The 19,246-nt window shown below is 27.3% G+C and overlaps 2 protein-coding genes across 2 annotated transcripts in view; one reads left to right on the top strand and one right to left on the bottom strand.

Annotated features, from left to right (window-relative positions):
* The window catches only part of Tfb1 (transcription factor B1), a 106,251-nt gene that overhangs the window by 51,547 nt on the left and 35,458 nt on the right, over window positions 1–19,246 (top strand). The window lies entirely within an intron of this gene.
* The window catches only part of LOC136978015 (protein SAAL1), a 53,637-nt gene that overhangs the window by 14,026 nt on the left and 20,365 nt on the right, over window positions 1–19,246 (bottom strand). Inside the window, exons 2-7 of the mRNA XM_067273654.1 lie at window positions 18,044–18,078; window positions 16,163–16,284; window positions 13,341–13,439; window positions 7,474–7,557; window positions 6,027–6,106; window positions 4,413–4,472 (exon numbers count right to left, since the gene is read on the bottom strand). Coding sequence (XP_067129755.1) covers window positions 4,413–4,472; window positions 6,027–6,106; window positions 7,474–7,557; window positions 13,341–13,439; window positions 16,163–16,284; window positions 18,044–18,047 — 449 coding nt within the window. The 5' untranslated portion in view covers window positions 18,048–18,078. The remainder of the gene's footprint in view (window positions 1–4,412; window positions 4,473–6,026; window positions 6,107–7,473; window positions 7,558–13,340; window positions 13,440–16,162; window positions 16,285–18,043; window positions 18,079–19,246) is intronic.

Genomic DNA, 19,246 nt, shown 5'->3' with positions numbered 1-19,246 from the left:
TTAATATTACATTTGTTATATTACATTATAATCTTATATTCAGAATCAAAATTTTATCATTAATTTAAATAAAACAGTTTAGATATTTTAATATAACACAGTTAAATTCAAACGTTATTTTTAATATCTGGAACTAAATTATTATGCGAATTATAATAAAATTTAAAATTATTGTCTTTTATCACTCAAACAAAAGATTTATATGCACCAAAAGAATTTTAAATGTAAACAAAATGGGTACTGAAACTGAAATAGTATCTTAAACATATGACTTCTTTTCAATTTTTAGGATGTTATCATATATTAATATATAAAGAATTAAAAAACTTTGCATCATTGGATATTATTTATTTTATTTAATATAGTACATTGAATTATAACTCTTTGCCTTAATGTATTTAACTAAATTTTAATTTAAATTATTTACACAACAACAATGTCAAATGGACATAAGAAAATATTAAATATATTCTAATAAATTTTTAAAAATAAAAATCTCTCTTGAAAGTCCCTTAGTAAATTAGTAATTTCTTGTGCATATTTATAAAAATGTTTTGTCACTATTAATTAAATTTATGTAATTTTGGAAGATGGATTGTAGTTTTTGATTCTAACTGATTTTCATAAAGTCTGAGTTTTGCTATGAATGCTTTTATATTTTGATAACAGTCTGTGCTCAATTTGTTTTCATCTTGAAGCTGCTTATTAAGTTCAATTAATTTCATTGTGATATTTGTAAGAAAACATAAATCCAAAAGCCACTGTCTATCATATAATTCAGGAACATTCAGGTCATTTTCATTCATACATTTTAAGCTTTGTTAAAAAAATATTTAAAAGAGCCACACAAAAACATTGAGTGGGCCACATGTGGTCCACAGGTTGGACTTGGCAGCTCTAGACTAATGTGTGTTAGATTAAAGTTTGTTTGATTAATCTGTATGTACATACAGGGTGGGGCATAATGGAGTCCCACATTTACGAGGTGAATTTAAAAAAAAAAAACGGTATAATAATATTGAAAAAACTTTTTATTTATTCAAAGTACATGTAAGAAAGTTTTTTTTGGTTAAGTTTTAAAAATGATGTCATTAAATCTTTACAGCTGTGCCTCCTAAAGGTATTGTGTGGAGTATATGCTCACAATGCTCTTGTTGTTTGTGAACTTTTGACCAAAAATTCAACAAATATGGTACTGCAAACTCCATATTCATCTGATATGAGTTATTTTACAATTTCATAGATTTTTTAATTTTACACCAATATTATTTATTCAGCTTTTGCCTATCACTGCTATCAGAATTTCTAAATGAAAGGTGATAAATATTTTAGAAGAAAATGCCAAATGTTAATACAATTACAATGACTTCAAGTTATTAAAAATTACATTGATGAAAGTAAAAATCACTGCAATATTAACATTTTCAAAAATAGGTTGTGATTTTTATACCAAGTACAGTTTCTTCAATTACTACTATTACAATTAAAGAAAATAAAATGAACTTCAATGAATGTATAATCAGTCACATAAAATATAATTCAACTTAACTGTATTTTCATTGTAACAATTCTGTTCTTAACTATAACTTCAAAATTTTTATAAGAAAATTTTTGGTAATAATCCATATTCTCTATCAGTACTTAAGTGTAACTTTCTGAGACAAATGGTGGAAACAAAGTGATTAAAATCTTTAAGTGTGCAATTATAGTAAAAATAAATTGAAGATATTTACAAATTCAACTATGAGGAAGAGAAGTTTAGAGTTGAAATAAATCTTGAATATACTTTTAATTCTTGATTTAATTATATTTTTTCTACAATAAATAATAAAATTTATACAATCTTTCTACATCAAAAATACATTTAAAGAATATAAATTGTACATACAATTACAGTAAGAGTCTGATTAACACTGATTCGATATAATACAGTCTGCTCAAAGCCAAAAATAAAAGCTCAAAATTTATGCTGATTCAAATTATTGCGGCATTTGATTGATTCGTATATAATATGATTATTCCCAAACACAAACCAATCAACAAAAGGTGGCAATTCATCGTAGTGCTGTACTTTCCTTTCTTTGTTTATTTGGAGTAATTTTGGAAAAAATATATCATAGATGCCATAGGCAATATTGACTTTGCTTGGCAAGAATTAACTGATAAATGCATGATCAGAGTGTGTAAGAAGTTATGGTTGGAGGTATCCAAGAATTCTCAACGAGAAGAGCCAGCCTATCATCCAAATTGTCAATCTAATCAATACAGCAGGATTAGTAGATGTAGATGAACAGGATATTGAGAAGGGACTGCAGGTTCTGGTGAGAGACTTACCAACAACGACCTTTAAGAACTGGCAGAACAAGGAATTCTTGTAGAACTGGAAAATAGTGATTCTGAAAACAAAGAACCCAAAGAATTTCTCTACAGATTTCCTTAGTAAAAGTTCAGTAACAATAACTGAAATCATTGATCAAATTGTAGCGAATGATCCAGATTTTGAAAGGAGTGCAAAAGCAAGTCAAGGCATTCTGGATGCAATCTCTGGCTACCAACATTTCCTTAAGGTAAGAAAAAGAAAGTGACAAATGAAACTACAAGACTTTATTGCAAAAAAATCAACAGTTTCAGAAGAGTCAAAACCTTCATCACAAAAAATAAACTTTACATTTCTGTGTGCACATTTATATTATTATGCAAATTAATATAAATGTGAGGTTAGCCAATTGAGTGGAAATGTCACGACAATCGATTGATCAACACTGTCATATGGGAGTGGAAAGACTCACTGAGGCAGGTTTTCCATCATCAACCGTTTATTAATATTATTTACAAAAAGTTTCTTACAACTTTCTTCAAAGCTTCAACATAATCCAACTCAGGGAGCAAATAAAAAGTTTTTTTTTGGTTGAGAGTCTGGTGTTTGGTCTGAAGTTCTTTCTGTCCCTCGACGTCACATGTTTCAATAGATCACCCTAGGGCACGTGGCACTGTTTTGAGTGAAAGTCTCGGGAGAAGAATGAATCTGGGTGAAGCAAGGCATTGTGGGGAGTGAAGGTTAGTTCCAGGAGTTGACCAGTCAGTCACTGTTGATCCACATGGTTGCAAATATCCTGAAGGCTAGCACCAACAACCAAGAACGTCATGTCCTTGAAACACACAGTTTTATTAGATCTTCACCCAAAGTTGTCTTTCCATTGGTCTCTCATCGTCACCTGGTGACAATTTGAAACCTGACGGAGGGGGTGAGAGAGGTCAATGTCATGACTAAATCCGATTCCTCTCGAACCATGTTTTTCCAGACTTTAGTCTTTTCAATTGTTTTAATAAAAACTTTTATTGTTCAATTGGGACATTTAATTCCTCCTATTTGTGTCTGATAAGAAGATCTTTAATTTCTCAATTGATAGCCCACATTCGGCCCTCCAAGTCAACCCCCATTTGGGTCCTCACATAAAAATAACTTAAAATTAAAGTAAAATCTGTTTATTTTTGGTTACATGTTCCCCTTTCCCTATTTACTTTGTGTTAAAATGACCTTGTTTAATGCTGTTTCATTTAGCACTTTGTCATCTAGGAACATATCCCCTGCATTAAGTAGAGTCTTACTGTATTACTATCTGTACAGTAGGCCCTTAATTCAATAGACTAATTTAGGGAAGAGGACCACTATTGTTGAATCTGATAAATCACACGTGTTTTAAAAACATATATTAATAATGAACTTACAATAAACAGGATGTATTAATAATATATAAGTATGAATAAAATATTACTATAATGTATGCACACTGAGTAATTATACTCGTTGACTCATTGACCTAACCTTTTAGTATGTTCTATTTGTGAATAAAAAAAAGGTTATAAATTTTTCCTTTAGGTCAAAACTTTTGTTTATTAAGTCCAAAGTCTGTTAAATTGAGATCTATTAAATCAAGTGTCTATATTTTTTTCTGAATGCATTTAAGATTAGGTGTAAATTAGATGGACATTATTTTATAGTGGTTTATCATCCTAATGACCTTTTTTCCTCTTCTTTAAACAATTTCTGTAACATAGTTGTTCACCATTTTATATTATTTGATTTTAATAATCTTTTGGCTAAAAATCCAATTTTATGATCACATTTTAAATATATGGCTAAAACAAAACACTTAATACTTTTTATTTAAACAGCACAGGGTATTAACTTATTTGAAAAAGTTTATAGACAAATTTTATATTTACAATTTATAAAAAATAATATTTAAAAATCTATAAAAATCATGGGAAAGTAGCAAACATTAAACTATTTGAAAAGTCAATTCTTTCTTTTTTGTAAATTATGCCAATGTTGAAGTTAATAATACATATAGTAGGAAATAAATTTATAAGAATAAATAATATTTATTTAAAAATGAAAAATAAATTACCTAATAACTTGTACTAGAATTGGAGGATCTGTTGATCCAACAAGTGTAATTATTTGTTCACTAAATAAACATAAATTCATTATTATTAATTGTTTAACATTTAATAATTTAAAAAGTATATTACTAATAACAATTTTAAAATATTTTAAGTATTAATAGATAAATTATGTTTATAAATTATTGTATTTAATACTCAAAAAAAATTTTTTTCTGTTATTTATATTTAGTAAAAATCAAATAAAACTTAGATATTTAAAATTATATTTCTTCTCAACGAATAAATTACAGAGATTAACAAAATATATTATAATGGGAAGAATCCAAATATATATCTGGATTTTTCCTAATATTATGGCTTTATTAATTTTAAGAACAAGTCAAAAAGATTTAATTGATTAACATTTTTTTAAACTTCTCAGATCTCTTCTAGAACATCAATTTTAGAAGACAATGTAATTTAAAAATATCCAAATCTTAAATAAAGACTTTTTCCCTTTAGCCATTTTTAAATTTGTTAGTATACTTATTTAACTAATTTATATTACAAACAATAATTATTATTTAAAGTATTTTATATACTTTATTTTATTTTATTTTACTTTTTAATACTTTTTATCTAAAATATCAAATCAATAAATGGAGAAATTTAAATTCCAAAATTAATTTCTTCATAATAAATAATTTAAACTCACTTTTTTCATAATTAAAAACAACTTTAACAAAATCTTACTTATTATGTATAATTAAAGCTAATTTATTTATTTAATTAAAACAATATTTACTGAATGATGAAATATGTGACTACCAGGTAAATATTCATAAATCTCAAAACTTAAATTTTTCAGAAAAAGCAATTTAATATTCAAATGATTGCTGTGTATAAGGGATTTATAATAGGAAACGGTTTGATGCAAATTTGGAAAGAGAAACGGGTGCACATGTACTTACTTAATTTTAAAACAAAATCATTGATTTCCTTGATATATCATTCTAAAATTAAGTAAAAATGGACTTTTATCCAAATGCCACAGAAACATTCTAATGTACAGGTTTGGTTTGATTTATTTGTTTATGGCAATGTGACATGTGGACAATCTGCCAAGAGAAGATGCCTCCCAGGAGGACTTTATCAGGGAAAGCAACTCTTATTTAGGTGTTAATAATGTGAATAAAACCTAGAAAACTCCATGTGGTGCAAACCCATAACAAACTACCAGTGTTCAATGGTTTTATCCACTTGGCCTGTATTGTACATTAGAACTGATAGGCTCTAATATACAGGTATCCCCCATAAGTCTGGAATCATAGAAGATATAATAATCTTTGTTAACTCTTTTACAGGTAAATCTTGGCATTAATAAGGAACAAATTTGTTATTTAAATGGTGAATTCCTATTATATTCTTTGATGATGTCAGGCTGACTGCAGGTCCTACTATTAAAATAGCTTGAATTCATTCTTCCTGACTCAGTGTTTTGTTTTACTTATATTAATATTTGTTTAATTTTTTACAACTCCTATGGTTCAAGACTTATGGGAAACCCTATATAAATCTGATACTACAAAAAGGTTAAATAAATTTCTCATTTATAAATTTTAAATAAATTAACTCACACTAATTTATCATTCTTGGTAATATATTCACAAATATCTCCAAAGAATGCCATGTTTCCTAATATTCCCACGATTATTTCCTAGAATAAAAAAAATTAATTAATAAAAATATCATTTTTGAAGACTCAATATTGTATTAGATGTAGAATGAATCAGCAATCTATTTATGATTCAATCTATTTAAAAACTGATTGAAACTGTTATGATAATTTAATTTAAGAATGTAATTGCATTTCATAAATTTTATATAATTTAGAAAAGATTCAAGAAATGACAGAGTTATCTCTTACAAGAATTTAAAATATTTTTAATAACAAAATTATATTTTAAATTTTTATAAAACTTAGTTTATATATAAGAAGCCACACTTTAAAAATGAAGGTTTAAAAGTAATTGTTTTCAACTTTGATACCAATTGATTATTGTTTGACAACAATTTATGTATGCAGAGATACAAGGCTTATGAAGAAAAAAATAGCTGATTTTTTTGAAACTAAGTTATTACAAGTATATTTAAAAACTAAAATATCGCTAAAGTAGTTGAAATTTGTACAATCATATTCTAACATATATACAATATATTGTAAACAGAATTTTGCATATCTAAACAATGTGAGAAAAAAATGCAATTGTATACTGTAGTCTCTTAATTATAACACTAATAAATTAAATTTTTCAATAATTGATATAATCCATTGGTCACTTAATTATGCAGTAAGAATCAGCCCAGTATCTTAGAGAATCCAAGTTTGAATACAGTTCAGACCTTCATAATTTATATTAGTAGTATAATCTTTGGATGTTGTTTCCTATCCTTCATGAATGCAAGCTGGGACACCATGCAATTCAAATCTTTTACAAAGTTTGAAATTACAGTTTACAATATGGTCATGTACTAATGTCTTATATTGACCAATTACCCAATCAATCATTAACCTAACATTATAATTTTTAATGAGGTGATGATTTATATAATTTATTGTTTTTAAATGTTATAATTAAATTATTATAAAATAATTATTTTAGTTAACAAATAATGTATTAAGAAAAATTAAAAATTAATATTAAATCAACACGAAGTAGACTAAAACAATAGTTTACTGTTAAATATTTTATTTGGAAAATAGTTATCAAGATTATCATAGCATATATGATGATTGCCAGAGATGAAGCAAAAGATAATCAACAAAGCAGGACAATATGTGTAACACATGGAAGTTCTTGTTCCTTATGAAATAAAGCAGTTTTGGAACTATGAATGTGTTGCCACTACTTTTTATCCAACCTAAGTATTTCAACAAAGTATATTTCAATGAAATTCTAAGATATAATTCCTTAAATCTTTCTTTGAATATATTGTAATAAAAATATAATTTCAATGAAATTAATTTCTAAACAAAAAGCATGAAATATAGTTTATATAACTTATCAAATTTAAAATACTTACTACAAGCCTAGGTGAAACTGTCATGTTAATCATTTCCAAAAATATTTCAATTGCTTTATTTTCAAGTAAAAAATGAGCAATATCCTGTAAATAAAAATAAATTCTTATAAGAATATAATGTTTAAAATATCTGAAAAAACTGTACTTTGTCATTATTATGTTGATTTATTTTGAATTTACAAGTAATTAAAGTTTTTAATATTAATAATATTTTACTGAAATTCATAAAAATTACTGTGTTTTCCATTTTATTTTATCCTTTCTACATTTCTTTCCATCCAGCCTTTAAGTTTGAAATGATATACAGGAATCCCTTGTACAACATGGCATTTCTACAACATGGTTTGAAATTTGGGGAATTTTCCCATACAACATGGTTTGAGAATTTGGGAAATCCTAGACACAAAATTTCACAACTTTTAAGTGCTAACTCTATTATTTGATATTTTTTTTTTATTCAAGTAATGTTTACTTGAAGAAATGTGCAAATTTGAGATAACATGCATGTTGCATGTTATCTCAAATTTGCCCACAGATTTTAAAATATTGTAATTTTCAATTAGTTTTGTTCCTTTTGTCAGATTTACTTCAATGAAAACTGATGGTGCAATTTTTTCTTCCTTGTCTTAGTTTTCCTATCAACCAACTGTCATTGTCATTGCCTTCAGACTTTAGCCATAATGACCGTCACTGTGTTTTGTTTTGATAGATATATCTTTGCCATATATTTTTCTTAGCCATAGGTTAGTAATCATTTGTTAAAATTATGAATGAAATACAGTGATATCTCAGTAATTGAACTGTTCCCAACTTGGGAAATTCAGTATCCCTTCAAAAATTTTGGAAAAAAAAAATAATTGTTCGGTACTCAACTGAACAAATGTGACTCTGATACAAATTTTTGATTAATAATATATTGTTATTTATTTATTCTGGATTAAGAAAAGTTCTAAAAAAGCTCCTACTTGATAGTTTTGTTTTAATTTGCATCCTTTACAAATTACAGAACATAAAAATACAATCAGTAAAAATTGTAAAAATAATACGCCAAAAAATTAAAGTTCATTCATAAAAAAACATTCAGATAAATATTTTAATCATTAAATCCTTCAAATGGGATGCGCAATAAAGTACAAATTTATAAATGACATATGTAAGAGATTGGAGATTGTTGGATGTCTTCATGTAGGGAATGCAGGAACTACACTAAGATTAAGAAAGGTGATTCCCTATGCTGGAGAACTGGTAAGCCTGAGGAGTCATTAAACAGATAGAAAAAATTTCAATGTTAATCCAACAATTCTTTTTATTATTCTTGATACGACTCTTCCATAATAGTGTTTAATTATATAAATAAATTAAAAAGTTAATATTCAAATTAATTAAACAGTTTTTAAAAATCGTATTAAAAATAATCTGATTATTAAATAATTTAACATTTTTGTAAAATAAATATCCATAAATTTTTAAAGATTTATTAAAATTTAGAAAAATTTTTAGTATACACAGAGTAGTTATAATTAAACAGATGTTTAGAGCTCTGTGTAGAAAGAACTGTTGGACCAAATGCAGCCAAAATTGGTATACATTCTTTCCTTTCCATGAGATTTTGATTTCCAAATGAAAAGTTTAGTTCCAAAATTTCCTGATAGAAAGAAATTTGGCATAATGTCATGACATTTGCATATTAGGTTGTGGATCACCTTTACGGTTTATATAGGATATCAAAGTGGGTTTATCATGGATTAGTAACAAGTCATGGTGTTAATATTACCTCACCACACATCATTTGTTAAACTTTAGTACCAAAGAAGCAGCAATACTAGTGCTACACTCAAGTGATTCTGATGTTTAAAATTCTTGTGAAAAGGTTTGCCAATCATTACTTATCTCAGGAAAATTATTTTGTGTTTTGAGAAAATGGAAATGTTCAATGTGAAACCAGGAAGGAGTCGTAAACTGGTGAAAACAAATAAGTTGCAATTGCCTGGAGCAATTTAATGGAGCAACAAATGGAGAATTCTCAAGGAAACTATAGTGTGCTTCTGATATCATGGCAACTGGATTTGCCCTACCCTAGTATAGAAAATTCTGCAGTGAATATTGCTGTGCTACTCTTATAGGATATCTCACAGTTACAAATTGCTTCCTGGTGATTATGGTCACTGAAAAACATTTACCATGCCATTCATAGTTCTAATGATGATTGACGATTCATGGCCTTTGCAAATTCCAAGGACTGATGAAGCCAAATTTTATTTGAATGGAGTGACAAAACACTCACAAAGGCTATATTTGGTCTGGAGAAAACAGACACATTTAACAATAAATTCCCTCATATCAACCAAAAATCATAAGTTCATGACTTTGTTCAATACTGAATTATATTTTTTTGAGAAAACACAGCATCTGGGACAGTGACATGTTCTGTCAATGCTACTAAATATGGGAACATGCTTCAAATCTTTTCATCCCTGCACCTCAGCAATAAAATTGTTTGGAAACCAATTATAACCACAATCTATACTATGAATACTATGCAAGATAAAGCAATCCTTCACATTGGCATCAATGTGCAAAGTTTATTGCATCAGTACTTCATGAATGAATCATTAGCTGATCAGATAGACGAATGAAACATATAGAACTGTTAGTCTAATTTATTAGTTACTTGAACATTTCCATATGTGCAATTTGACATGTGTAAAATTACCAAATGTGGTATTGTAACATAAGAAGAATTACAACTCATGGAATCTCTAATCATCCCACTAAATTGCAATAAAATCATTGCAACTTACAGGGGGATAGCTTCAATTTCTCTGTATTGAATGAATTTCTTTGAATCTTGAATCAGCTCCTCCAGTGAATGTATTCTATGAGGGTTGATTAAAACTAAGGTTACAAGACTGATATTCCTGGAGTTTCGTTTGTTATAAAGAAATGAGAAGTGTGTGGTAATTCCAATACATGTGGTTGGCAACTGTGCAGAGTTTCAGCCACCTACCACCTACAGTGCTAGTTGTAGGTAAACACAAATGGCGACTTGTTTGGAAACTGGTCTTGCAAAGAAATCCGCTTAGTTATTCGATTTCTGTGGATGAAACATGTAACTGCAACTGAAATTCACTGGCAGCCAGTAGAGGTTTACGGAGAGACTAATGTCTTGTTGGCATGTGTCGAAAGTTTGCGGCCAGTAGAGAAAACATCAAGAATCGCAGTGGCCAGCCCAGCATGGCATCAACAGACGTCAAATCAGCTTGCCTGGAGGAGATGATTCAGGACAACAGGAGGATCACATTACGGCATATGATGATAGAATTGGGAATGTCATTTGGAAGTGTTCATCACATTGTTCACCAGGATTTTTACAGGAGGGAATTTTCAAACTTATCACACCAAGTGACAAGTGCCTAAACTGATATGGAGACTATGTCAAAAAATAACCTAATATATGTACTATCAGTTGGCTGTATTGGTTGTATAAAATAAAATGTACACTTTTCACAGCAGGCTTTGTAACCTTACTTGATCATCCCTCATAATATGCATATTGCATTGAAATTAGTAACAAATTTCCTCCAATGGACAATTTTTAAACTAAACTTTTAATTTGTAAAATCAAAATCGCATGGTCAAGAAAGAGTTCACATCAAATTTGGTTGCATTTAGTCCATTAGTTTTTATACAGCTCGTGTTTAATTATAACCACTCAATTTAAAATTTTTTAATCAATTTTTCATTGAAGTGTTGAACACAAGATCATGTTAATAACAATCACTTGGCTTTTTCCACTAAATAAAGGTGGAAAAAGCCAAGTGATTGTTATTAACACGATCTTGTATTCAACACTTCTATGACAATACAACACAGTTTCACAACAAATCAATTTTTCATCCTTTAAATCAGAATATATTTCATAGCATTTTTTACCTACTGAACTTATAGAGTTCTTAGGTGAATATACTACTTTTTGTGTTCTTTATAAAAGATTTTTCAATTTGTTTGTGTTTGTTCAAAACAATTTTCATATTAACTTGCTAGATGAATTATAATTAATATTCAGTCTAAAAAGTTGATTTAATGCAACAGTGTTGTGAGTTTTGAATTGTTTCATATAGATTATTATTTTGTAATATAAAAATAAAAAAATTTATTGATATTATGAATTTTGTAATTACTAAAACTAAGCAATTTATATAATTTAGATGCATATTAATAATAATAACAACTAAATTTGACTTATAACTTTATCAAACAATCATTATATCAATCATATTTATATCTAATGATTACTAATTAATTAAAAGTTTCTACATATAATTTCATTTTCTAAAAATTTATTATTCATGTATTATCATCATTAAATTCAGCTACCATTTTGCAATTTGTAAAATATTTATGTATTTATTTATACATAGATAAATATTTTACAAATTATTGCAAAATAATCTGTTGCAAAAAGCAATAGATTTTAAATATACATATTTATATATTTTACTTGAATCTCAATATTATGTGCAACTTCACAAGTAGTTATGAACTGGTCAGCTCACTACTTTTGTCTTCATCTTAAAACCTTTTACTTTGCATTTTTACAATTGAATTCAACATTTTTGTCATTTTTAATAAAACTTTTTTTTCACAATTTTTGTGAGTATAGCATACTTTTAATTTGCTGAATAATGTTTATTATTTATTACTAAATTGTTATTATTATAAGTTTACTTTTATTTATTATATAGATTGACAGAAAAAAGTTATTATATGTTCATGATACATATATTGCACCCCAGCAAGAAAAGTGGCACAACTCAAAAAATGGCAATTTTGAGATTATGCATTAAAAAATATATATGAAGTGCCCCAACGTTCACAATAAGCATCACATCTCTATCTTGCAAAATAACAAAGTTATTAGAAAAGCAAGAAAAGTGACATAACTCAAAGACCTCACATATATATTTAACTGATAACACCTCATATTCGACGAGAGCAGAGCTACAGATCCATAATTACTATACTATAGAATATAATAGAATTTACTGCCATAATACTTACCTGAAATTTAAAAGCAGCTTATACTATAAATTTATAGTATTCTTTAAGTAGATTTTTCTCAAAAACTGCATTTTTGAGTTGTGTCACCTTTTGCCAGGGTGCGATATTTGTTTCATTTTTTACACTGAAATAATGTTTTTCTTTCTCCTACTGCAAACATCTGAAAAAATGTTCTTTTTAATTCTGAAGTTTGATTCTAGAGTATCTGCTAATTTTCATATTACTTGATGATATTTAAATTGCGTTATTCTCTTTTCAACAAACTATAAAATTCCAATATCAATTAACAGATAAATTTTAAAAATATATTTGCTATTTTTCAAATGGAAAAGCAAACCATAAAGTCCATAATTAGCAAGATGTTTGTGTAGGGTCCATTTCAAGGGTAATAATGTCTGTCAACATTATGTAAATCAACCCGAAGTGAATATACTGTAATGTTGTACATTTATCTGTTTCAAAATAACTAATAACAAAAAAATAAATTGAAACATTAAAACAAAATTAGTAGTTGCATTGCAGATAAAATGACAACTTATAAAATGAATAATTTGTAGCTTCTAATGAAATAATAATAAAAAGAATTTATACTGTAAATACATTCATAATAATTTAAGGAGACATTATAATAATCACTTTAATTATTGATAAAACAGAAGTTAGACAATATATAATAAAAATAAAACTATTGCTTGTTTTGACCAACATTCACACAACAATCACACAACATTCAAAATGCGCAGTCTTTTCTTCTCATGTAAAATAATTAAATAAATATATATACTGTATATAATAATTTCTCTTACTTTATTGGAAGACATATCCCATAGCATGCAAATTTTCTCTTCTAGTTCAGAGTCTAATTCCAAAACATCATTTTCAGTTTTATTTTCTTTCTCTACAGCCTTGAAAATAAAATTTATAATAACATTAACAGTTTAATTTTGAATTAAATAATAGATATTTGAAAAGCAAATACACAATTAAAAAGTAACAGATGTCTTAAAGAAAAACATTTAAATTTGATATCATCATTTAGTCTCATATAAACAAAGAAGCATTTATGTCTTATTTATATATAAGAATACTTATTCAAACTTTAAAATAATTAGTTTTAAGTTCACAGAACAAACACTGCTGATAGCTGAAATGACTACATTTTAAAATCTCTCTATGAAATTTAAATATTAAAATTAGAGTCACATCAGAGAATGAGATTTAATTCACTCAAAATAACCTCTGTTAGATTGATTTTGGATATGGGATGTTTTAGAATTATCATGTAAATTATCAATTTTATTGATAAATCTTATTGACAAATGCTTTAGTGCAAATTGCTTCATAACAAAAGAATTAAAATCACCTAATGACAAAATGTTTAGAATGTAAGCATCAATGTAAAATTTAAAGTATTACATTTTATTCTTAGATCTTATAGTAAAATGTTTTAAAATTTATTCATAAATATCAGCAATATTTTTTCTAGAATTAATTTAAAGATATTCTAAAACTTTATTTCTTGTTTGTCAAGTAAATAAAGATGAGATTAAAAGTTTAAAAATGTTTTTCTCCAAGCTTCTTGTAATATATTTGACTAGCAGAATGACTGCATATTTGAGCAGTTTTAATTTAAATGTTTGTAGTTTTATTCAGAGTAACTTATACTCAGGTACTGTACAATTTTGAAATGTTTACTTTCTTCTATTGTATGTCATAAATATATTCATTTCTGTTCAAATTTTATTTTTATATACAATAGTTTTCTAGAACACAACTTTATTTCAAAATACATGGTTAATCTATAACAGTAATAATTATAATAGTGTAATAACTTATGTAATAACAATTTTATTATACGTTAGTTATAAGCATAAATTTTGCTGGAGAGATCAAATCAAACAAAGAACACACCAGTAATTGACTATTCTAACTTTATTATAATGGAAAATGCATTTCAGGCCTTCTGTCCATCCTCAGTCCTTTACTACAAATCTTTGATTATTTCTTAAAATTGTTAGTGAACACTGGATGAATTAACTTTGTGTTCATAAGCTTTGTAAAAGTGAAAGTAAATGTGAATTTCTAAAAAAGTTAATTAAAAAGAAATATATAAAATAAAATTAAAAAAAATCTAAACAGCTGTGTATATTTGTGTAAAAATAAATGTAAATGCTTTAAAATGGTAATTAAATAAAATAAATCTTTTATAATAAAATTAAAAAGTTTCCTTTATACTGTTCAGAAACTGCTAATCTTTATCCTGTACTAAGGCCAAGACTCCACTAGCGTAAAAATGTGCGTAAAACTTTTCGTCGTAAAAGCCTTTTCTCATGTGACCATAATATTTTATGCATGAGCAGGTCGTAAAACCAGCATAAAAGCAAGTTGAGCAGTGTTCAACTTTCAATCCAAATACGGCCGTAAAACGGTACCATCCACCAATCAGAAGTCAGTGAAATCTAGGTCATTGTGACACGGTGCGAAAATGGTGGAAAACGAGCTTTTGTGTATGTTCTCTCATGGCTACTATAGAATAGATCTGGAAAGATTTATCGAAAACATCTGAAAGAATTATTCATGTATCTATTATATCCCGATTATAATAATGGATGCCTAAAACACGTGATATGGACAGCCAGAGGAAAATCTTTCGATTTCGAGGAGTATATAATAAAAAAGTTAAGCTTATAAGTACTGTATATTATCTTAATAATACGATAATAAAAGTTAATATATGAAAGTAAAGATATTATTTTTACTACATCGACAGCACCGTCGCCGTAAAAAGTTCGTCGGACCTCCACCACAATCTGAGTGCAAACGCAAATAGGTCACGTGATTAAAAGTTTTTACAACGAGGGGTTTTACGCCCGTTTTTACGCTAGTGGAGTCTCGGCCTAAGTTGTGTAAATAAAGTATCTTTATTTTTTCTTTATTTAAATAAGTACAGACAATGGACACATTTCCTGGTAAAGTGGCTTTAGTACAGTTGGACAAGTTGTATTAAACTATTAACAGCCTGTTTCAAGTAAAGTGGACTTGCTAATCTAGCTGTAATAAAGTCACTTTATTAGGCAATGCATCCATGTTTTACATTAAAAGCAAATAAAAATATAACCTCATCATAAAATAACAAAACATGTTTCAGTTAAAAAAAAATATTTCTGTTGTTTTGTCTGTCTTTCACTGTCTCTAAACAATTTTGTTAAATTTCTACATAATCAGAAATTCTAATAATGAAAATTTGAATTAAAATTAGATCACCATTGTAATAATATCTGACATTTAACACCAGTTTATGCATAATGTAGTAAACCTTATGACAAGGATAGTGTTAAAAATTATTCATCCTAAATAAAGTAATGGGCAGTCCTTTGACCATAAGAACAGGATTCTCTACTATACATTTATATTTTTGATTTTCATTATTTATATTTGCATAATGACTTAAACAAATTCAAAAATCAAAATATAAAATACCAAATATAAGTACCTACTTTAAATAATTAATTAAGTCAAATATAATGAGTGCAATGCTCAGTAATTTAATAATTTTATTAAAATTACTTTTCTGTTTTATCAAGTAATAATATAATAATTAACTGAAAAGAAAATAATTTTTACATACCTGCATAACAGATATCAACGATTGGAAAAGCCAATGTTTGCTAAATACTGTTTCCCCTATTTTGTCAGGAACCAGTTCATTATTATCAGTTAAAAGTTCAGGAGGTGGTGGTGGATTGCAGTCTGAAATATAATATGAAATTGTTATAGTTAAACTTAAGTTTTTTTTTTTCCATTTATTCAAGGATTTTTACATCTTCTGTAATAATACAGTACATTCTTGCTACTCTGATCTTTTATAATCTGGCTGGCCTTTCAATTATCCAGCTTACATGTGATCTATGTGCTCTGTTCCCATGAAAATGTTAGTCATGTCACACATCCCATTTAACTGTTTACTCAAGTTTTATTTCAGCTATGAACAGTAATGCATGTTATTGTGTGCATTATTTGTCTGCCTGAATCTAAAAAGAATCAGTTCTAAAGAATAACAGGTTACATCATTCATTATCTTTAGACAGGCTTTAGGCCTATACACTCAGTAAGCTGGCACTCTTACTAATCTGGTACAACTCTGTGAAAGGAATACTGAATTAGCAAAAGTCCACGTATTTTGCAAAAATTACTTAAGAATTTTTGCAAAATACATGGACAATTAAATTAAATTTAAAATTTAATTTTTAAAAATTAATATATTACCACAAGTAATTATTTTAGCAATTTATTATCAATAATGTTCATTTCAACAGCAATGGAGTTTTTGATATTCTCCATAGTAGCTTCTTAGTAACTTCACACATTAGATTTCAATTACTTTCACAAATAATCAATTCCACACATTTTAGTAAAATGGGAAAATGATTGCATTGAATTTTCTATAGAAAAACAATATTAAATCATTTAGAAATTAAATTCTAACAGCATTGATATAAAAAACTTTTATGTATAAACAGTAGTGTAGAATATGATGGCAATATCTACACTAATAGATATTGGGAAGATACAATAGAAAAATTTTAATATCTATTTGAAACTTGTTTATGAATATATGAACAAAACAAGATTTTTATAACACATTAAATATAAAAAGCAAGAAAATAAAAGTCTGTCAGGCATAAGAAATAATACTTTTAAAGTTTCATATAACTTTGTAATTTTGTTCATAAAGAAAGCTAAATTTATAAATTTGTTCTGGATGAAAGAATATAATCCATTATAAAACAACCAGTCAAAACTGGATAAACTTGATAAATGCAGTGACTGAAACCAAAACCAACAGAAAAAGTAACAGAGCTAATGTTTTCACCTGTGTTAAATGGGCATCATCAGGCTAAATGATCTCTTTGCAGCTGTTAAAACAACAGATGATTGCTGTACAAGAGTCAAGAGAAGAGGAGACATAAGAAAGAGGCCGGAAGGGAGAAAGGGGGAGAAGATAGAAAGTTTACAGTCCATAGAATGTCTTCCACACGAGGGAGGAATCCACATTTCAGATATTTAGAACAGGTAGAAATTACAAGGCTGCCCAAAAAAATACTGCCATTAACTTTTGAAATGTGGATTCCTCCCTATGTGAAAAACATTCTATGAACTGTGAACTTTCTATCCTCTCCCCTTCCCCTCCTTCTTAAGTCACTCCCCTCTTGACACTTGCACAGCAACTTCCCATTGTTTTAACAACTGCAAAGTCATTTAGTCTGATGATGCTCATTTAGCACAGATAAAAATATTAGCTCTACTACTTTTTCTGCTGGTTTTCGGTTTTGGTTGCTGCATTTATATTCCATTATATAACATATAATGCCATTGAATTTAAATAAGAACTAAAGTGCTTTTTCCCAATTAAAAACCTCTTGAAAACAGGATCTGATTTTATTAAATAGGTAATAATATTGATTGGAATATTACTCAATTTAAAAAAAAAACAAATTGTTCTACTTACCCATTTTAAATGTTTTTTTCACAACTTATTTAAATCTGTTAAAAAAAAATATTATTAAACTTATTAAAATCAAATATTATAAGACAAAAATAGATATGATGAATACTAGAAATAAATTAAATAACTGGAATTTAATAGTTCAAGTCATATGGACTTGAACTGTTAAATTCATTTGAATTTTATATTATTTTTATATTAATCAATCATATTTAAAACACTGATAAAAATGTAAAATTCTTTAAAACTAGAATTTAGTTTATCTTTTATTTATTAACTATTCCACCATTAAAAATGTACATATAAATTAATGTTTTATTATTTTTCATAAGTTAAACCTGAAGGTAAATATGCCATAATTATGTGTAACAAAAATATTTAATTATTAAAGTCTAAAGTTATTTCATCTTTCAAATAACAATTGTCAAAATACTGGCTTAATATGTAAATAAATCACACCACCAACACCAATTTTCAGCAAAAACAAATGTGTGTTATAAACAGACGAAAATGCTAGTTACAGTAAAAAAAATTTCATTTTCATTGTTATTTGTTGGTGGTGTGATTTATAAACAAAATATTACTAATACAGTAATATTATCCAAAACAGTAATAAACTCTGTTGTAAAGTACAGATATACCAAAGCAAAAAAAAAAAATGAACATTCAGACACAACATTTGAGTCTAACTATGATCTTTCAGTAACATGCAGGGGCGAATTCTCTGGGATTGCTTAGAGCATGCGCCACATGCTTAAGAGAAAGTTTTGACTGTCAATATACTTTTTATATGAGAACAAATATGCCAATAATAATTTATTCTAACATGTAAACTCTTTTATCATTTGTGTTTGCTTTTACATTGACAGCTATTGGCTAGCCGTTTTAAGTCAGTGCCATGCTTGTGGGAATTCAATTGCTTGCTCGTGTGGAGGTTTTCTGCAACAAACAAGTGCATCATTTGAAGCATTTAACATGGCCAGATTGTATTGAAAGCTTGCAGTACACAGTCAGCATACATGTGTTGTGTACAGGGGCGGATCTACATAGAGATTAATAGAGCTTCAGCCCTGGCCCTCCCAGTGTCAAGGACCCACAAAATTTGAATTATCATCATAAATTTTTAATACTTTTTCATTATAATGTATTTCATATATTTCATGTGTAGATATAATGGGCTGTATAATAGTCCATACTTTTTTATTA

Source organism: Centruroides vittatus, unplaced genomic scaffold (genome assembly GCF_030686945.1).
Source record: "Centruroides vittatus isolate TY-2023 unplaced genomic scaffold, ASM3068694v2 contig_484, whole genome shotgun sequence".
Taxonomy (NCBI): Eukaryota; Metazoa; Arthropoda; class Arachnida; order Scorpiones; family Buthidae; genus Centruroides; species Centruroides vittatus.
Note: the sequence above shows the minus strand (reverse complement) of the source record. Positions and strands in the feature narration are given on the sequence as shown.